This window comes from Scleropages formosus, chromosome 17 (genome assembly GCF_900964775.1).
Source record: "Scleropages formosus chromosome 17, fSclFor1.1, whole genome shotgun sequence".
Taxonomy (NCBI): domain Eukaryota; kingdom Metazoa; phylum Chordata; class Actinopteri; order Osteoglossiformes; family Osteoglossidae; genus Scleropages; species Scleropages formosus.
This window is the reverse complement of record NC_041822.1, coordinates 24,359,731-24,380,816: the sequence shown is the minus strand read 5'-3', so window position 1 is coordinate 24,380,816 and position 21,086 is coordinate 24,359,731. Positions and strand designations below refer to the sequence as shown.

The 21,086-nt window shown below is 48.0% G+C and overlaps 1 protein-coding gene across 7 annotated transcripts; it reads left to right on the top strand.

Moving 5' to 3' along the window:
- The first annotated feature begins 7,359 nt into the window (after positions 1-7,359).
- Positions 7,360-16,731, top strand: asphd2 (aspartate beta-hydroxylase domain containing 2). Of its 7 annotated transcripts, XM_029259652.1 has the most exons (6): positions 7,933-8,065; positions 8,245-8,273; positions 9,501-9,648; positions 9,752-10,681; positions 11,515-11,680; positions 15,431-16,731. In XM_029259652.1, exons 4-6 carry the CDS (start codon positions 9,814-9,816, stop codon positions 15,720-15,722), a joined length of 1,326 nt encoding a protein of 441 aa, XP_029115485.1. In that variant the 5' UTR covers positions 7,933-8,065; positions 8,245-8,273; positions 9,501-9,648; positions 9,752-9,813; the 3' UTR covers positions 15,723-16,731. The 7 variants fall into 7 exon arrangements, with proteins under 7 accessions (XP_029115484.1, XP_029115485.1, XP_029115482.1 ...); XM_029259651.1 differs by lacking the exons at positions 7,933-8,065; positions 8,245-8,273 and adding an exon at positions 7,360-7,627; XM_029259649.1 differs by lacking the exon at positions 8,245-8,273.
- Positions 16,732-21,086: the final 4,355 nt, after the last annotated feature.

Genomic DNA, 21,086 nt, shown 5'->3' with positions numbered 1-21,086 from the left:
TCACTGTTTTCCAACAGAAAATTATTTGTACCATCATAAAAAAAAAGCATAATTAAAAGAACATTATACCATATCTTTGAAAAATAAAAAAGCGATATTAAAAACATCGAGTGTCAAGGTTTATTTAAACTTCATTACTACCGCCTGATGATGTGTCCTACGCCATTCAGAAATGAACCAACACAGAGAAAGATTGTAATATTTTTTAGGATTGCTTCAGTATTAAATTACTTAATTTATATTTTTTCTTCCAATTATAATGGTATTAAATAGCATTAAAGTGCAAAAAAACAGAAAAAAACAGGGGCTTTTGTCTTTTTTTTTTATATATTAAGAAGGTTTTGTCCTACTTTGTGTTTCAAAAGAGAGGGTTTTGTCTGGACCCCAGGAAACAGAGGTGCTGCTGGGCCTTTTCCAGGCGAAAGGCGTCGAGAGTCTCGGTCACATGGACTCCTGACTCACCGCGATCTCGTCGATTCGGATCACGACACGTTTCTCCTCTTTACTTCCTCAAGTCCGTGAGGAGTTTGTTTGTTTCGATGTCTGCTTTGCTCATGGGGAAGTTATTCTAGTCATACCGGCTTGGGTTGGGGGGTGCATTGGAGTGGGGGGGGTAGATGCCCTGTGACACTCCAGCCATTGGACTCCCGAATAAGGTGTGTTTGTAGAAACAAATAGCGTTGAATTGTGAAGACAAACCAGTGAGGTTTTGCCGGATATGGAAACGGGCTTGAACTCTGCAGCTGAGCCCTGCAAGCGAAAACACCTTGGCCTCCTTCTGGCTGGACTTGCGCGGCCTGCGGTCAGATGAGGACGCGACCGAACGAGGGAGGAAGTCTACAAACCTGTGGAAGAACATGATCAATAGACATCTTGTTGAAATGAATATAGTGGCTGTCCCATAATTGTGGAATCGTGGGGAAAATAACGAGGTAGCAATACGAATGCTCCCGTTCAGCAGGGACAGCTGGGAGTGTAGGGGTTGGAGCTGAGGCCTTTGGACTCAAGGGTTGTAGGTTTGAATCCCACCTCCAGCTGTAGCACCCTTGAGCAATGTACTTACTCTCAATTGCTCCAGTAAAATTACCCTGGAAGCAATAATGGGGGGAATTTAGGGTTAAGTACCTTGCTCAAGGGTACTACAGCAGGAAGTGAGGATGGAACCAGCAACCTTCAGAAAGGAGGGCAGAAGTTCTAATCACTGGACTACCAGCTGCCCCCACACACTCCCATCTCCATGTTTGCACCATATGTGACAGAGCAACGTCCCCCTCACTCCATTTCCCCAGAAGCACAATTGTCTGGACTTCCTTCCTTCCTTAGAGATAACACAGGTCTGGAAAAATAAGAAAACCGGGCTTGTTGTTTTTCACCGTGATTCCGGACTTCTGAGACACCCTGTACTCCCACAAGCGTGCTACTGAAGTAAGCAGACGGGATCGGGCCGAGCGGTACCAGAACTCCAACGACACCTTGTGGCTGTCCGCTACCAGTTCAGTGTATCGCATCGGTGATGTCGCACAAGACCAGCTGCAGTCGCGACCCGCCTTGCTCTAAAGGGACATATTTTTCATGAAAAGCTATTTCTGTGTGGGGAAGACGTGTAAAAAATTCCCAGCGCATTAGCATGGAAATCCAGGTTCCCTGCATCTGCAACTCCACTGTAAGAGCTTCACACACATGTGCGTGGGAGTGTGGACACACAGCTTGTGTGTCTAACACCACCATGTTGCTGGTTCACATCCCTTGAGGAGCTGCCTAAAGAAGTGACATTCAAATAGCAAACACGTAGATAATAATCATAGTAGATGGTGTTGGACTCATTTATGGAGCTTTGAGGAGATCAGGAGGAAAGTGGGTCTGGAAGAAAAGGGGTCGAGACCCTCCTTGGTGTTGATTCCATCGTCATTTTGCTCTTTTTACCAGATATCCTTGGAAGTGTCCTTAGGGCTGTGTCAGAGAGCTTCCTGTCACCTCTGTTGCCCTTTTCTTTTGTAGCTTCCCTTCATTTTGTGTCCTGTCATGATTTCCATCTCCATTCCTCTTGCAGGGTTAAAAGATTCTGCAGTTTCTGTGACTAATGCACCTGCACTTTGGAGACCGAATATTTGCTCTTTTTCAAAGTCTGTTGAGATACCAGGGGAAGACGGCAAACCGTCAACGGTTCTGCAGGACCATGGTCTCCATGCTGCTGTTCGGAGACACATTTTCCCACCAGCGCTCTTTGTCAAAAGTTATTAAAAGTAATTTTGCTTACAGAATGTAACCCTTTTTCTCATTAAACCTGAATTTGCTGAATCCTGCCCAGAATTAAAGGAGGGTCTCGAACTCATCTCTTTCAGAGCCACTTCTCTCCTGACAGCTCCATAAATGAGTCCAACGCCATCTGCTATGATAGCAGTGCCGTATCCCAGCGAACCACTCAGCGTGTAAAAGTGTTTCTGAACGTTCTGATGCTGCAAAGGGTTCGAGACGTCAGGGTTCGTCCATGTAGGAGCTGCATGGAGCTTCAAGGCTCTGTTACGCTGCAGAAGTGGCAGCGCTCATTCACAACTCCTGTGGGTGCAGGTCCTGCGGGTTTTCGCTCCAGCTGTGATCAACTCTGTCTAATTTAACTAAAGTGCTCACCTTGTGAGCCAAGGACGGTAACTACCACAGCGAAATTAGCAGCTGTAATTTTGGGATGGAAAAACACCCACAGGGCTCTGAGTGAGAAGCTCTGCTGCGGAGACTGGTGCCCTGGATCGTGACCAGTATTACCATGGTACCTTGCACTTTCTCAGGGTTTCAGAAGAGATGGTTGGCATGTTGCATTCAGTGCCCTGCAGGTTGGAGGTTGTGGAGGACATGAAGGGCACCGAGGGAAGAGGTTGCAAAGGCTCAAAATAAGTTCCCTCTACAAGTGGCTTCCACTCCTGGAACAAGGAACATCAGGGTCCAGAGGGGGTGCCAAAGTGAGGGTGGCGCCGGCACTGTGACACACAATACATGCACTATAAACAGAAATATACATAAATCTCTCAAAGCTTTTCCAGTATGTTTGTATCTACATCATTACAATGTATTTTCAAGGTACTTGACCTGAATTACCCTGGTGCGACTGACAGCTCTGCAAATGGGTGAAATTCTCACTTAATCTGAATGAAAATCATGAGCTAAATCACTGCAAAGTAAATAATTTATCTGGACATTTTCTTAAAATACTTATGAAATAATCCTTAGAATGTTAGTCAGCCATAAAGCTGTACTTTAGGTTACGAAGCTTAGAACCAGTAAGGTATTACATCTATCTGACGAGTATTAAAGGTGTGATCACACCCCAGCCTCCTTCTGCTGAGTTCCATATGAGCCATTTTTAATAGTTGTACAAGGTGGTGGTGGTGGGGGAGGGGGGGGGGTCAGAAGCTTAGTGTATGTCACAGTTCCTTGAAAAGCTCATTGAGGCCTCCTACGCTGCAGGATGCTGTCAAGGAAATGCCTCGCTTACTTTGCTTGTGTCTTCTGGGGTGTTGCAACGCCTCTAAACAAGGTGACCAGTGAAGATGTACAAACCCAGGAAACGGACACAATTTACTCATATCTCAGCGAAGCCATGGACTGCAGTCGGGTGTCCGATGACACATTCTGGAGAAATGTGCCCTTTCCAACCGGCCTTGTTTACAGCAGAAAGGGAAAAACCTTTTATCTGCACCTGTTCAAGGTTTTTCCCCCAATTTGTGGTTTTCTTCCTCTGCTGCTGCACATGTCGAAACGTGGACTGTTTACCATTAGTGATTGACGGTAAAAAATCTCATTAAGCTCATACTTCTTCTTACATTTATTATGCAAACAACTTTTAACTGACTTTATTTTCGTTTGCATTTTGTGCTCTTCAATAACTTTCTTGTTTCGTATTTTTTCCATCTTGATTTAGGGCTTCATCTAATTGCTGGAAGTTAAAGCAGGATGTTGACAGTGAAATTATACAGGGAGCATTTTTTTCTGTTATCTGATATCAGAAGGTAATTTCTTGTTATGAAATCCTTATTTGTTATTGAAAATGAATACACGTTGTGTGCTGGAGTGAATATTCTCCTCTGGTTATGTTTTCAGGTGCAGGAAAGCCTTCGGGTAGCAAATGCATTTGGACAGGTGTTCATTAAGAGTTCATTCTGTTTTTGGGTTGTTTGGGTTAATGAAACTGGCGCATTATTGGACAATTAATTTGTCTTTCAGAGAAGTACACTGAGCCCTCGTATAATTGGGGTTCCATGCAACAAAAAGCCACTCATGAAAATAAACACCTTCTTAATACACCAGGGTTATGATTAAGCACAGTAGCAAACAGGGCACTCATCAGTGAAGCACTTTTTCAATGAGAACTGCACAGTTTGAAACACAAGCCGTCCAGGAATAGGTTAAAACGACAACTGTCTTCAAATTATAGGAAGATCTAAGCAAGATATTAAAAAATAAAAAAGTAAGGGCACTGCTTTCCTCCATTGCTGTTACTGGGTTTTCCCCATCAAAGAAAAAGGTCAGTAGTTGTTTCTTCGACTGGCATTCAAACCATATTTAAAATATCATGAAATCTGTGCAACCCTGCTTTGGACAAGAGGTTCTAAATAAGAAAGGAACTAAAAGACAAGGTAGAAATAATTTTTGTTTTAACAAGATATAAAAAAAACATATGACATGTCATGCATACAAATACTTTTTAATATATTTTCTGTCCCAGAACCAATTTTTTTCCATAAAAAATAACAGTAATTTGATCACCTCAGGGGGGTGCGGTGGTGCAGTGGGTTGGACCGCAGTCCTGCTCTCCGGTGGGTCTGGGGTTCGAGTCCCGCTTGGGGTGCCTTGTGGCGGCCTGGCGTCCCGTCCTGGGTGTGTCCCCTTCCCCCTCCGGCCTTACGCCCTGTGTTGCCGGGTAGGCTCCGGTTCCCCGTGACCCCGTAAGGGACAAGCGGTTCTGAAAATGTGTGTGTGTGTGTGTGTGATCACCTCAGAACAGGCATTCCACTAATGAGGTCAATTCACACAAAAAATTTGCCTCATATTTTGAAGGAACTTACAATAAATAAAGTACAAAGAGTTTCGTTTTACATGTATTCATTTAGCAGACACTTTTCTCCAAGGCGACTTCCAATGAACTCTATGTAGTGTTATTAGCCCACACACCTTATTCACCGTGGTGACTTACACTGCTAGATACACTACTTACAATGGGTCACTCATCCATACATCACAGCAACACACACACACACACTCTCTCTGTCACTCACACAGGTTGCTGAACCGGTCCGACAATACAATTCAGACAAGACTGCCAGCCAATAAAATAAAACCTACAGAAACTGGAAGTAAAACAGAAGGCAGGCAGCTGTTGTTTTCAGTTCCATAAACCATGAACATCTTGCTGTTTGTTCTTGTTTGCAGGTTGTTCTTCATGACCACTGGTGAGATATTTGGCTCGGTCCAACTTGGCATCCGGTCTATATGGATCCTGCATTTCTTTGGAAGTGCGGTCCTGCCTGCGGCGTCACCCCCCAAGCCTGGCTAATGTTTACACGGCACAGCAGTGCAAGAATGTGTTTCCTTCTAAGACAGCCTCTTCACACACATCCTAACGCTGCAGAGCTCACTGCTGTCTGACATCATGCAGCGTTTGTCTGTGTAAACATACTATATACTTTGCGCACCATCTGGGAATGTAACCGTAATGTCCACAACCAATGGAGGGCAATGTAAAAAATGAATGAAAGAATGTGCAAACTCATTTTGGAAGAACCCAAGAAGTGTTCTTTTCCAAAAAAAAAACTGTGCGCTATAAACACAAGGTTGTGACCACTTCTGTAGCTGGAGGTCTGGAGAGACCCAGGAGCATTTTTGGTTCTATTACCTTTTTTGGTCCAGAATCGAGCTCATGCCTGGACACAACCGACGGATTAGGGTGAAGCACATGATGTCTGCAGAACATCTTCTGCGGGCTCTTCTGAGAGCAAACATCTCGTTAGATGTTAAGGCTCTAAAACAGAGAGCTCCGTTCTGTCTCCAGCCAAGTGCTGTGTCTCACATCATGTCTCCGTTCTGTCTCCAGCCAAGTGTCTCACATCGTGTCTTGCGTCTCACATCGTGTCTCCGTTCTGTCTCCAGCCAAGTGTTGTGTCTCACATCGTGTCTCCGTTCTGTCTCCAGCCAAGTGCTGTGTCTCACATCATGTCTCCGTTCTGTCTCCAGCCAAGTGTCTCACATCGTGTCTCCGTTCTGTCTCCAGCCAAGTGTCTCACATCGTGTCTTGCGTCTCACATCGTGTCTCCATTCTGTCTCCAGCCAAGTGCTGTGTCTCACATCGTGTCTCCGTTCTGTCTCCAGCCAAGTGTCTCACATCGTGTCTTGCGTCTCACATCGTGTCTCCGTTCTGTCTCCAGCCAAGTGTCTCACATCGTATCTTGCGTCTCACATCACGCCTCCGTTCTGTCTCCAGCCAAGTGTTCTGTCTCACATCGTGTCTCCGTTCTGTCTCCAGCCAAGTGTTGTCTCACATTGTGTCTCCATTGTGTCTCCAGCCAAGTGTTGTGTCTCCGTTCTGTCTCCAGCCAAGTGTCTCACATCGTGTCTTGCGTCTCACATTGTGTCTCCGTTCTGTCTCCAGCCAAGTGTTGTGTCTCACATCGTGTCTCCGTTCTGTCTCCAGCCAAGTGTTGTGTCTCACATCGTGTCTCCGTTCTGTCTCCAGCCAAGTGTTGTCTCATGTTGTGTCTCTGTTCTGTCTCCAGCCAAGTGTTGTGTCTCACATCGTGTCTCCGTTCTGTCTCCAGCCATGTTTTGGGTCTCACATCCTGTCTCATGTCTCATATTGTGTTTCTGTTCTGTCTCCAGCCAAGTGTTGTGTCTCACATTGTGTCTCCGTTCTGTCTCCAGCCATGTGTTTTGTGTCTCACATCCTGTCTCAGGTTGTGTCTCTGTTCTGTCTCCAGCCAAGTGTTGTGTCTCACATCGTGTCTCCGTTCTGTCTCCAGCCATGTTTTGCGTCTCACATCCTGTCTCATGTCTCACATTGTGTTTCCGTTCTGTCTCTTCAGCCTTCTGAGTTTGAGTGGGGTGACATCTACTTCAGTCTTAAGGCTTTAGCAGACCAATTTAGTAATTTCTAGGAAAAATCAAGGATATTCCAGACACTCGCGAGTTAAAGAAAAACGTATTATTAGCAAAGTGACGATAGTAAGTTAGTATCTAAGTACTAAAGTAACTGTACGTTTCATTTTCCATTGACACTTAGGAATCTTCTGCTAAGAGTTTTTAAGGCCAAGCAAAAGATTCAACCAAACATTGCACAACACTTGTTGATGATTTTATTATTAACGGGGAGTAAACAAAGTTTTAAAAAAAAATAAATAAAAACAATAAAAAAGGTCTCTGAGTACAACGACAAGGCACCACTAGCCTTGCAGCTTCATTTCAACGGACGCGGGCCTGTAAGGGCGCCACGCGCACACCGGGCGCACCTTCTACCACAATGCTTTGCGCAAGAAGGCCGGAAATGTCTACATCGGACGTTACCATATGCATTCTGGGAATGGTAGTTCATCCTTCAAGAACGACGAGTTTAAGGTTTCGAGTCACCTGTTACTTCGTTTAAAGTGTACGTGCGTGGCAGGTCGCCGTTTTGCTCAATCCGCGAGGAAGCGATTTTGAAATATTCTCAGTATCCGCCTGTGGAAGTCTTTGCAACGACGAAATTTATGATATCGTCTCTGTGTGTCATTCCGTCTCCAGACCAGCAGTAGTACCCTTCTGAATTAATAACTGTACTGTACTTAAGTACAGCATATGGATGATTGAGCAGCAGCTCTGCGCTCTCAGTAAAGCGCGTTTCACTTTGCGGGGTGGCGCGCTCACGCACGTACCAACAGCTCGCGCTGTGTGTTGTCGCGGGCGGGCGCGGGCGCGGGCGCGCGCGCGCAGGTAGGCGGCCTCTGACTGACAGCTGTGAGTGATGCAGCGCGAGCGGCGCCGGGTGCGCGAGAGGCAGCCGGCCTAACGTCTCGCGGATGCGTTCACTGCGACGCGATTCCACTCGGTAAGTGTGTGTGTGTGTGCCGCCGCCGCCGCCGCCGCCGCGCGCACGGCGGGGGGTGCGGTGGTGGTGTTGGTGTACAGATGATCGTAAGAATACGAGCTGTCGTACAGTGTTACATTTATTGTTACCTTGTTGCACTTTCGTTGCCGTTACTCACTGTAACCATTTTTCGACGGCAGGAGCCACATCGCGCATGCTGTGCTGAACGGTGTGTGTGTGTGTGTGTGTGTGTGTGTGTGTGAGAGTGAGTGAGTGAGTGGGAGCTGGAGCGGGAGCGCGGCCGAGCGGGATGCGGAGGAAGAGGAGCCACGGGGTCCGCGCTTCCCTCGACATCCCTCATTAGTCGAAGGAGAAGGTCCCGGGGGGTCGGCGGACGGTGCGAGGCGAGCGGTGGGGGTGGTGGGGGCTCCCGCTGTGGCTGATCGGGGCTCCCGCTGTGGCTGATCGGGGCTGGGGAAGGGGTGCGGTGGGGGAGTCCGTCCATCCGTCCGTCCGTCATTTCCCCGCTCTGTTGTTGTTGCTGCTCTTCTTCTTACTCTGCCGCGTGGATTTATGCGGGAAAAACCTGTTTGACACATCAGTGATCACGAGGATGTGGGTTCGCATCTCCCGCCCGGTCTCTCTGCGTTTGCGTATATTATGGAGAACGAGTACATGCGTCTGGAAGACGAGCACGGGCGAGAGATTTTTAAATATACTTGTGCTTCGTTGTGTCGCTACTCGTCCTCCTCCTCCTCAGCATCATCATCATTGTTTGTTGGACCAGAATGTGTGTGTACGTGTCTAGGTGTGTGTTGCTGTGTGTGTGTGTTCGCGTGCGCTGTAGGCATGACTCATGTCTTTGTGCGTTGCGCTGCGGAGGTGTGTGCTGAACCGAATTTGAAGTGGTGTGTGTGTGTGTGTGTGTATCTGTGGTGCAGATTGTGCCGCTGGGTGTGTGTGTGTGGGGGTGTTGGCGGGAGTGGGCAGAGTGGGGTGGGGGGTCTATGAAATTATTCCTCCAGAGTGAAACAGTTGATATGTGGATAAGTTGTGTATCATGCATATTATCACTCAGACAATGGCGTCCGGCCTTCTCTCCCTCTCTCCATCTCTCTCCACCATGTCTCTCTCTCTCTCTCTCTCTCTCTCTCTCTCTCTCTCTCTCTCTCTCTCTCTCTCTCTCAGTCTCCCCCTCTGTCTGTCTCTTATGCTCTCCATCTCCATGTCTCTCTCTTTCTCTCTCTCACTTTTTCAGTCTCCCCCTCTGTCTCTTATGCTCTCTCTCTCCATCTCCATGTCTCTCTCTCTCTCACTTTCTCAGTCCCCCTCTGTCTGTCTCTTACGCTCTCGTTCCCTCTCTCTGTCTCTCTCTCTCTCTCTCACACCCCCACCCCCACTGTGCACACGCCTGTGATGCCCTTTCTCTCATCCTCTCCCTCTCCTCTTTCTCCAGAGCAGGAACCAGGTGGCCCAGGCTCCTCCGTCTGCTTACGTCTCATCAAAGACCACGGGGACCGATCAGATCAGACACCGCACATCCAGGCTGCGTCCGGCGCCGTGCTTTCTCTCCGAGTGCTGGCTATCATGACAACTTAAACGGGGTCAGTCCACCACGCCCCCGCAGCATATGGTCAGGAGAGTCCGGATGGACGCGGCGGGCAGGGGACGCGCGTGTTCGCTCACACATGCTTGCATCTCTTTCAGGTGCCAGGCGAATCCGGTGGTAAATTCGACGAGGCGTCTCCGAGAGGCTGCGGGAGCGAGCCATGGAGTGGTCCCTGGAGGGCGTGCGGGAGTTGGTGGCGGGTGGCATGCAGTCGATGCGGGAGTGCGAATCCAGCGCGCTCGGCACAGGCCTCTGCCTCCTGCTGCTCTTCGTCTGGTACTGCTACCGCGTGGGCCGCGAGCACAGCACCCCCCCGGCGCTGCGCGGAGCCTACGGCGCCGAGGCGGGGCGCGGCGCCGGCACCCGGGCAGCGCTGAGCGGCCCCCAGATGAGGGGCGCGTCCAAGGGAAGACCGGCAGCCGGGGCGGAGGAGCAGAACGGCTTTGCCTACTGCCAGTCCCCCGAGTGCTTCCGATGTGGCCACGGGGGCGAGGGCCTCAACCAGCGGCTGTATCACAGCCTCCAGGACTACGCCAAACGCTACACCTGGGCCGGCATGGGCCGCGTGCACAAGGGCGTGCGCGACCAGGGCCGCTACCTGTCCAGTCGGCCCTCGATCCAGAAGCCCGAGGTATTCTTCCTGCCCGACCTGCCCTCGGCGCCGTTCTTCTCGCGCGAGGCGCAGAAGCACGACGTGGAGCTGCTGGAGCGCAGCTTCCCGGCGCTGCTGGCTGAGTTCGAGAGCGTGTACCACCAGCCGCCCGCCCGCGCCGGCTCGCCGCTGCCGCCTGGCTGGAAGGCCAACGGCACGCCCCACGGCCAGTGGTGGACCTTCTACCTGGTGAACCAGGGCACGGCGCTGGCCCTCAATGCCAGGAGGTGCCCGCGGGCCTGGAGGGTGCTGGGCCAGCTGCGCACCTTCATCGCCAACAACGTGTTCGGCAACGCCTGCTTCTCCGTGCTGAGTCCTGGGGCGATGGTCGCCGAGCACTACGGACCCACGAACGTCAGGCTGCGCTGCCACCTGGGTGAGGCGGGCGCCCGCCGGTTCGTCTCCATGCGCTGTCAGGGACGCGTTTGCGCTTTCAGGGACAGTCCCGTCACGTTACCGCGGATCCCGAGCCCACGGATGCCTCTGCAGCTAAGCGTTCGTACGTTTATATAACGCCGCATGGTAACAGACCAGTTGAAATTCCTCCCCTGCAGTACTGCAGCTGGGTCTGGCCTGTGCTTGGAACCTGCAACCTTGTGGTATAAAGGCCAGCCGTTCCGTTGCTATGGTAACCACATAGCAGAACCTCCACCAGTCCCTCCTTTTTTTTAAAAAAAAAAAAAAAAAAAAAAAAATTTTTTTGATAAATATGTGCACACCCAGAGAATTCATAACAAGGTGAAATCATGTAGCTTTTGCCCCTTTTATCTTCTTGGCTGAAGGGGACACGAAGGAAGGCGTGTACCAAGGGGGGAGTCGTACCTGCATGACCTCGGAGTGACCTTGCTCGTTGAAACGTGGTTCTTTTTCAAATATTGATTCCGGAGGAAGGCTCGGCACTGCAATGCAGTGGCTACGGGAGCGTGAGAGAAGAGGAGCATTAGTCTGCGAGAGTGTGTGTATGTGCGCTTGTGTGCTGCTGTTTGACAGCGTGTGTGATCATGTGCATGTTAATTTTCCCTCCTTTGCGCCGCAGTGGGAACTTAGTTGCGCTTTTTTCCCCCTCCGTTTTTGTTGTCCCGTGCGTTTCGTGGCAGGAGTCCGAGTCTCTTTCATCCGACACCACGGCTAAGATACTCCAAGTATGGTAACGGTCCTCTGGTTGCGGGCTTCTTGGTAACTCCCTCTCTCACTGCCGCCCCCCTGCAGGTCTGAGAGTGCCCCCTGGCTGTGAGCTCGTTGTCGGCGGGGAGCCGCAGTGCTGGTCCGAGGGCAGCTGCCTCCTGTTCGACGACTCCTTCCTGCACACCGCCCTCCATGAGGGTGAGGGAGAATCTGACGGGTTGGGGGTTCCAGGGGGTGTGAAAAGTTTGGGGTACGTAGGAAGAGGAATGGGGCTAAGCAGGCATGGGAATGGAATGGAATGGTATGGGGGGGTGTATACCTTTGCTGTGATATTTGGAGGCGAGCGTTGAAGTTCGTTATGTACGTTTGTGGAGCTCTGCTTTAGGCACAAAATTTTGGCTCACACAGCGATCAAGCGTTGGGAGAAGAAAAATCAGGGTGGAGCAACAGTGGGTTTTCTATTAATCGTGCATTGCAAAAGTATTCAGACCCTGCAGATGTTTTGAGCTGTTGCTGGGTTGCAAATGCTGCAACCACAGCTTTTCGATCCACGCTGACCTCTCTTTTTACGAAGGTCCAGTTACAGATTTTTAAAAGGAGGAACGTTTTCCAGTTTCTTTATTCTCAGCTCTGTTTTCCTAACTCGGTGTGTCATCTGAAATGCGCGTCTGTGTCGCCGTCTTTATCCTCCAGTACAATAGATGGCAGTAAAGAGCATCCAACCAGGGTAGGACTGGGGCACCACCTTAATTCACTTCCATGATGTTCAGAGCTCAGGACTGGTGTTCCTGAGGGTTATTGATACATAACAACAAGAGGAGCATTGCACGTATTTGTGGGACAAATCGTCCAACGATCAGGACTGAGTGATAGTTTGTGGAGACATTTTTATTTTTAAATTTTGTAGTTTAACGGGTTTGAACTGCACGGGCCCACTTATACGTGGATTTTTTCAATAAATATATCGGAAAATTTTTTGGGGGATTTGCGACAATTTGGAAAAACTCACAGACGAACCGGGTAGCCTAGAAATATCGAAAAAATGAAAAGTTAGGCATGTCATGAATGCATGAAATACACATAGATACTATTTTATCATTTACTACCATAAAATATACACGTAATACGTATAACATCTACAGTGTTTGTATCATATAAGACTATTGATATAGGTACTGAGAGGCAGACGATTCATCTTGTAAACAGACAACGTAAACTTGCAGTATCGATAAATACAGTACAGTACTGTCAATGTATTGTCTCTTCCTTATGATTTCGTAACAGTTTCTTTTCTTTAGCTTACTTTATTGTAAGAGTACAGTATATAATACATATACAAAATATGTGTTAATCGACTGTTTGTGTTATCGGTAAGGCTTTCGGTCAACAGTAGGCTATTGGTAGTTAACTTTTCACCCCCCCAGAATTTATACGCAGATTTTTGACTGCCCTGGAGGTAGGCGCCCTTAACCCCCGCGTCGTTCAAGGGTCGGCTGTAATATCAACACTCGGGCCTTCATTTTAATAATGTATTTGTTATGGCAGCGTTAAGATTTTTAGAGAATGTAAATAAATTCAGGGACATCTGTACTATGAAGCACTTATTGACGGCCGCTTACTGGTTTATGAATAAACAAGTAGCAGACTTTGTGTCCCCATTGTCTTTGTAAGTTGCGGAGCGACTATTTTAACTGCAAAGTCACGTCCGCAAACAGTAAATATGTAAAGCCTATTTGTTTATTTATTTATTTATTTGCAGACAAGAAGGACAACAAAGGCAAACTTGAAATATGCTGTTTGCATAAATATTCAGAGCTGACGAATTAATGTTTGGTGGAGCCACCTTTTACCACAGTAACAGCTTTTGGTCTTTTTGTGCAGGTGTCACACTGGTTAGAAGTGATGTCTGCCCTCTGCTCTTGACAGATCCGCTCCGGTTCAGCTGAGTTCCTCCGACAGCACTTGCAGACTGCAGTTTTGAAAGCATTCCACAGATTCTCAGTGGGTTTGAGGTCAAGACCTCGACTGAGGGCACTGTAGGAATTTCATCTTTTTATTTCCAAGGCACTCCAAGGTTACTTTGACTCTGAGCTTGTGATCATTGTCTTGCTGAGCGATTGATTTTGTGCCAAACATTATGCTTTTTGCAGACTGAAGAAAGTCCCCTTGTAGTATTTCCCACTACTTTGTGCTATCCATCATTCCTTCAATTCTCATACAATCACCAGTCCCTGGTGATGAGAATCAGCCCCACAGCTTGATGCTGCCACCACCATATTTAGATTTATACATATTGATTCATTTACCTATTGCTCTTCTCCAAAGTGAATTTCAGTGTTTTACCCATTTATACAACTGGGTAGTTTTACTGGAGTAATTTAGGGCAGGTACCTTGCTCAAGGGCACAACAGCTTGGAGGTGGGATTTGACCCTGCGACCTTTGGGTCCAAAAGCAGCAGTTGTAACCGCTACGCTATCAGCTGCCCCAACTCCATTGAATGTGTGGTGTCTTTTGAGACGTGGGCAGCGTCACTTTTGCACTGCAAAAACACTTTACATTATTGCCAATATTCTCAAGTGTCGGTCCCTTTTTCCACATCTTAGTTGGGTCACTTTGCCACTCTCTGGAATAATCCAGACTGGCTTTGGGACGATTCCCAACTAAGGGCTTCTTCAACATTATTCCGAGGCCCTGGTACAGATCCCCGATGTGTCTTTGCTCTGCTCTCTGTCACTGAACTCTGCAGTTCTTTCACACTCCTGGTGTCTCAGTAGGGTTGGGGTGGTTTGATGCACTTCATTCCTTGATTATTGAGCAAGCAGTGCTTACTGGGAAATTGGCACACTTCAGTATTGTTTTGCACCTACGTTATTGTTGAATCGAATCGTTTTTAGTACGAGCTATTATCAGTACCTCCAGTTGAGCTGCAGTGAAAGCAGTTTGAGTTTAGTGCTGAGTTTCACACTGTCTTGACTGACAACCTCGTTCATTCATGGACGGGAAGTGAACTCCGCAGAACGAACGTCAGTTTAAATTTAATACTGTTTTTCATGTAATGAGGCTTGAATTGTATAAAAAACAAAGTGGGTTGTAATTTTTTTTTTTTTTTTTTTTTTTTATTATATCAAATTAATGCATGGGGCGCAGTGGCACAGCGGGTTTGGCCAGGTCCCACTTTGTGGCAGGTCAGTGGTTCGAGTCCTGCTTGGGATGCCTTGCGGCAGACCCCTCCCTCCAGCCCTGCGCCCTATGTTGCCAGGTTAGGCTCTGGTTTGCCGCGACCCCGCTTGGGACCAGCGGTTTCAGACTGCGTGTGTGGCTTCCCTGTCAGTGAGTGGAATCTCATCCCGATTTACCGTGCCTAATGGACCACCCCACCCTTCTGGGATAGGCTCCGCTCCACATCATCCCTGAACTGGACAAAGGGTGATCAACAGTGAGTGACAGCGAGGGTAATTCCATATGATTGATTATAATTAATTGATTATTGATAATTATTGATCATCCACTTTTGCTCCTAAGAGAAACGTCCCTCACCTGTCCTCTCTGAACCAGCAGTGCACAGCGACTCAGTACTTTTATTTGCATTAACTGACATAAATGATTTTGGCTGAACAATTTCTCTTTCAATCGAATCCATTGCAAAGACCGTTTCATCTGCAATCCGGCCGCATTAGAACACTTTAGGAAGCACTGAATACAGACATGTATCTCTTAACGACGGATACATTCTGAGAAATCCGTCATTAGGCAATTTCCTCGTTGTGCGAACATCATACAGTGTACTTATACAAACCTAGATGGTATAGCCTCGATCACAGAGTGTACTTATGCAAACCTAGATGGTATAGCCTCGATGCAGTCAAGAGACATGGTAAACATGAGATTTATGAGCGGCGCATGACTGTACTTCTGCGAAGCCCTGTGTGTCTTCGCTATCGCAGCTGCAGGAGAAAGAGACGCGATGTCTCTCTGACCCCACGGTGTCTTTCTTTTCAGGCAGCGTGGAGGATGGCCCTCGGGTGGTCTTCATGGTGGACCTCTGGCATCCGAATGTGGCGGCGGCCGAAAGACAAGCCCTCGATTACATCTTCACGCCCGGGCGCTGAGGAAGAGGGAGAGGGAGAGAAGGAGGGAGAGAGGGAGAGGGAGATTTGAAAAAATGAAAGTTTCACTTTTTTGTAATTTCCAGCACCACCCCCTGTACATACTGTATATCTCCAGTCCCAGTAACGTCTGCGCTGTGGGACCCAGTTTGTCCAGACAGACTGTGTCCGACATGCAGTTTTAATGTTTACAGGCCGCACCACCTCGCTCAGCACCCGCTCCTCAGCATCCACCCCCTGCGCTCGCACCCGGAGCCGCAGAAAGCACAGACATGCCAGCGACACCCTCCTCCTCCCCAGAGCCCAAACTCAGAGCGACCTTTTTACACGCACACGGCTGCACCTCTGAAGGAGCACAGAAGTCCTCTTTTTACCTTTCTAGTCCTCGATTTACCAGGGAAGAGTAAAGGGCGTGAGCAGAAGAGGTGGTTTCAATAAGGTCCAGCTTGTTGGTACAAGTGTAACGCTGGGTAGCTGGGGGGGGGGGACACATCAGGAACCGGTTTCTTACTGTTTGTAGTTTAATACACAACGCTTTTGTACAGGCTGCTTTCGGCGGCGGCGATTTTCCCGGCTCTCTCCTTCCTGTTCTGTGTGTTCGTCCTTCTTTCTAGATGACGTTCTGGCTATCGATTCGTGGATGTACACACCTTGGTGTATTTACACGTTTTGTTTAAAAAAAAAAAAAAAAAAAAAATTTGCAGTTTCAAGCAGTGTTCCGGTTGTTATGTGATACTTTCGGCCTCATTCCAGTTTCGGCGTGACATTCCTCTTTCCAAGGTTCTAGCTTCTTGCACTGGACAGCAAAGCGGTCGAAAAGGCTGTGTGGCCAAGGACTCGGCGTCGATGCAGGTGGCGCTTCGCCGATGTCGCCGTCGGCAACGCGAAGGTCACGGCCGGCCTCCCTATTGCACTCGGCGCAGGATGGAGCGCGACGGAAGTTCAAGTGGCGCTGAGAGTGGACCGGACCACCGGGTGGCGCTACTGAGCACAGACTCCCCCGTGGATTTGTACAGTGTGTTTTCCAGACACACAACCCTTTCTGTGGTCTTAAGGGGGTAATGAGTGGACGAGAGTTTAAAAAACACCGTCAGCTAAGCTTCCGGTGGCCGCGCTCATCCGCTCGGTTTTGTTTGAAGCACAAATGCATCCTGGTTTATGTTAATCAAACAGATTAAAGCTTCCGTTAACTGTCATGGTTTTGCCTTTTCAATTATTGTTCAGCTCGATCCTGCAGATTTATTTCAATTTTTACATAGTTCATAAATGTTCTCATGACCAGATTTTATCGTTTCCATGATGACTTCCAAAAACTTCTCCATGCCACATGCAGCATAAATCGGTGTCTGAACAGCCGTGGCTGAAGTTATCCGAACAATAACCCAAGTGTTAACGAGAGGTTTGGCATCCAGGGAAAACCGGGACGCCTTCCGTCCTTTGCTGCTTTGCGGCCCTGTCCGCGGTCATCTGTGTTCATTTTTTAAAATCTGCACGACTTCGCTGAGTGGAAACACTTACGTAACTGCGTTTCCCGACGGGCCCTTTGAACATGAGTTAATAAGTAATGCAGAGGAAGTCTTATTAATAGCTTGCGTGAAAATTACAGCTTGTCGGGGACGTTTCCTTTAACTGTTTAAACTTTCTTCCGGCTTTGCGATGTTAAATTCTTCTCTTTTCTTGGGACAAGATTCTTTTTTTTTTTTTTTTTTTTTTTTTTTCTTCCTTCACCCTCCAGCTCTGTCAGTGTAGAGTTTGCATGTTCTCCCTGTGTTTTCTGTGGGTCCTCTGGGTGCTCTGGTTTCCTGTCACAGTCCAAATGTGTTTCAGGTGAATTGATGACCCTAAATAGACTGCAGTGTGTAATTTGTGTGACAGCCCTGTGAAGGAGTGAAACCCCCATCCATGGTGTATCCTGCCTATCACCATGTTTCCAGGATAGGCTCTGGACCACCAGGACCCTGCACTGGCCAAGAAGTTCTTGATGATGGAGGGATGAACTGGGCAATAAGCCTGTTGTCAACTTTCAAGACCCCAATTATGGATTTAGGGTGGGGGGCTAGACTGTATCACTGTGGAAGCCCCACCAAGAAGGTACCTCCTTGAGGACTGCACGGGCCTCATGGGTAACCAGCTGTCAACATTTTGGGCGGCAGGGTGGCACAGCAAGTAGCGCTGCTGTCTCACAGCACCTGGGTGGTATTGGAGCATATGGGTTTGGTCTCTGCCCTGTCTGTGTGGAGTTTGCATGTTCTCCCCATGTCTGCGTGGGTTTCCTCCGGGTGCTCTGGTTTCCTCCCACAGTCCAAAGACACGTTCAGGTTCACCCATTGTGTGTGTGTTCGTTCCACTGGTGTATGGATGAGTGACCCAGTGTAAGTCACTGCGGTGAATAAGGTCTGTGGGCTCATAACACTACATAGAGTTCATTGGAAGTCGCTTTGGAGAAAAGTGTCTGATAAATCAATAAATGTAAACACTGGGGGTAGATGAGCCCCTTTTGTGAGCATGACTGCAGTGGTTCCCAAAATTGTCCCAGTCCAGTCCCAGCTCCTGTCACCACTTCCATAGCCGAGGTCATCACACAATCCCCAAACCTCGAGCAGTGCGCTGAAAGAGCCAAGAGCTGAACCGCTTCCAGCGACTTGAGCCCGAGTTAAGAGTTGCTGCCTTTGGACTGTAAGAGCGCGGCTGTGAATCCCACCTCCTGCTGTTGTACCCTTGATTAAGGTACTTACCCTCAATCCATCGAGTAAAAATGACCCTGCTCCATGAAGGAGTAATTGACTGTAAGCAGCGTTTGGAGGACAGCATCTGACAACGTTTAAATGAACGTAAGTATAAATACTGTATGCGGTGGGTTGCGGACATTCGCCTGCTGCAATTTGAATCTTTGAGTAAAAGCGTTCCTCATCATAGCTTCCAACACTGGCAAGGAAACCGAACGCTTTCTTGGATGAGAACGACAATTGAGCTCCGAAAATACAAACAACATTATGTGCAGTAAAGAAGTACAGTATGCGTCACACTGCTGAACTAAGTGAGCCTTTGCAATGGGAGTCAGTACCGAAAATCCAGTGCTCTTGTCAAGTGCTGGGGGTCACAGGCACTTAAGGAAATATTTTTGTTGAGGGATATCAATGAGATGGTTGAGCAGAATCTAAAATAAGGAATTATGATGCGTTTTAATCTCAGAGATATAGAGTAAACAGCAGCAGCTGGCAGCCAGTAATGCAGTGGCTGGGTCTTCGTTGCCCTGCCTTTTTGTAGGATCATAAACATTTATGGAGTTACATGAAAGAAAGGGTTACATCACACTAGTTTTTGGCCTGCATTAAAAAAAACAAAATGTATATACATATATAAAATGTCTCACATACATTGTCTGAACCACTTGTCCAATACAGGGTCACGGGGAGCTGGAGCCTAACCTGGAAACACAGGGCGTAGGGCTGGAGGGGGAGGGAGCACACCCAGGACGGGACACCAGTCCACCACAAGGCACCCCCAGCAGGACTCAAACCCCAGACCCACTGGAGAGCAGGACACGGTCCAACCCACTGCGTCCCCCTCATATATATATATAAATGTACATGTATAAAATTATTAAATAAAATATGTATTTATTAAACAAAATATATATAAAATATTTACATACGTATATTATTTCCTTTTTTACCACGGCAATGCATTATTCATTATATTTTGGAGTAAATGTTCACGTTGTGAGGGGTTCTTGCGTAACAGTTGACCTGTTACACTAATGGCTGCAGTGGACCTTGTTTGTTCCCTTTATTATGTGAGCTTTCGAGTTTTCGTTTGTCCGTCCGTCCGTCTATCCGTCCGTTCAGAACTTTGAGCCCGAGGGCTCATCCCGCACTGTCCAACGACGCGCGTTCTTCCGGCTTCAGGTCACCGCTCACACCCAGAATGCAGCGGTGAAACAGGCCTTTCCGCCGCCTCTTGTCCCCGCGCCGAAATTGCAGCGTGACAGTCGTGTGTTTCCAGCCGGCTCGGTGGTCACTTCCCTAACTCTGCTGTTGAGTCACAGACACTATTATTATTATTATTATTATTATTATTATTATTATTATCATTATTACACAATGTAACTGAAATTTTATTATGCACATTTTTTTTACATTTTTCTTTCAAATTTACTTGTTTGAAGTGTTAGTTCATACTATTTGTGAGTTTCTGGAATAATATTTGACAACCCGGTGCCAAAATTCGCCAACATTTGCTAATTTCAAGCACCTAATATTCCAGTACCTTTTAAGACGTTATGCTTTCTAGAATATTCCAGTGGCTGTGAAGTACCGAGCTAAGTATCTGAACTAAGAGTATCTGTGTAATCAGTAAACTTTAATAATGATTGATGCAAAAATCAATATAACTAAGAACTTTGAAAAATTTTGTTGCGTTGTGTCACTCATCTATGGGGGGTGCGGTGGCGCAGTGGGTTTGACCGGGTCCTGCTCTCCAGTGGGTCTGGGGTTCGAGTCCTGCTGGGGGTGCCTTGCAGCGGACTGGTGTCCCGTCCTGGGTGTGTCCCCTCCCCCTCCAGCCTTACGCCCTGTGTTGCCGGGTTAGGCTCCGGTTCCCCGCGACCCCGTATGGGACAAGCGGTTCAGAAAATGTGTGTGTGTGTGTGTGTGTGTGTGTGTGTCACTCATCTATTCCTTGATAACCAATAGCTGCTTGTCCAGTGCAGGGTCATTGTGGTCAAGAGCCAGTCTGCAAGCATAGAGCTTGAGATAGGGATTAGTATTCCTATTATTAATAATAATATTTTTATTATTGTTATTGTCGTTATTAATGGTAATATTCAATAAATATATATCTGTCTGTGTATCTATCTGACGCCTTTGTCCAACAGGAATGGACAGGTCAATACGGGGCATGAATTACTTGCATTTTCCAAGGTAACAAGCTGATGAAAGGCCTCAGTGAGACACCGTGTTCCAGCGAAAACAAACTCGCTCTATTTTTCTTGCCTTTTGCTCCTTTTGTTATTGTCTGTTTGAGTATAGGGGGTGCAGTGGTGCAGTGGGTTGGACCGCAGTCCTGCTCTCCCCTGGGTCTGGGGTTCAAGTCCTGCTTGGGGTGCCTTACGGTGGACTGGCGTCCCGTCCTGGGTGTGTCCCCTTCCCCCTCTGGCCTTACGCCCTGTGTTGCCGGGTAGGCTCCGGTTCCCCGTGACCCCGTAAGGGACAAGTGGTTCTGAAAGTGTGTGTGTGTGTGTGTGTGTATAATTGCAGTCAAGTGGGAAGATGTAACTGCAGGGCCAGCAGGGGGCGCAATGGTTATGCTGCTGCTTGCCACTTGAAAGACCCAGGTCTGAGTCCCACCTCCTGTTGTAGTACCCTAGACTAAGGTGCTTACCCTGGGTTGGCGTAGTAAAAATGACCAGGCTTTATGAATGAGTAAATCATTGTAACAACACAGCAAGTAGCTTTTTGTAGCTCACTGAATAAACGGAAGCTCGGTAGAGAAACGTGCACGTCGGCTGCTCTCAGGCCGGTGTCTAAAGAACCCTTCGGAGTGGGGTG

What these genes read in the sequence shown, in the direction of transcription:
- asphd2 (XM_029259651.1), top strand. Translation starts at nt 9,814, where the DNA reads ATGGAGTGGTCCCTGGAGGGCGTGCGGGAGTTGGTGGCGGGTGGCATG. An exon ending in CAGGCTGCGCTGCCACCTGG is followed by an intron (nt 10,682 to 11,514) that starts GTGAGGCGGGCG and finishes GCCCCCCTGCAG; the next exon opens with GTCTGAGAGTGCCCCCTGGC. An exon ending in GGGGGTGTGAAAAGTTTGGG is followed by an intron (nt 11,681 to 15,430) that starts GTACGTAGGAAG and finishes CTTTCTTTTCAG; the next exon opens with GCAGCGTGGAGGATGGCCCT.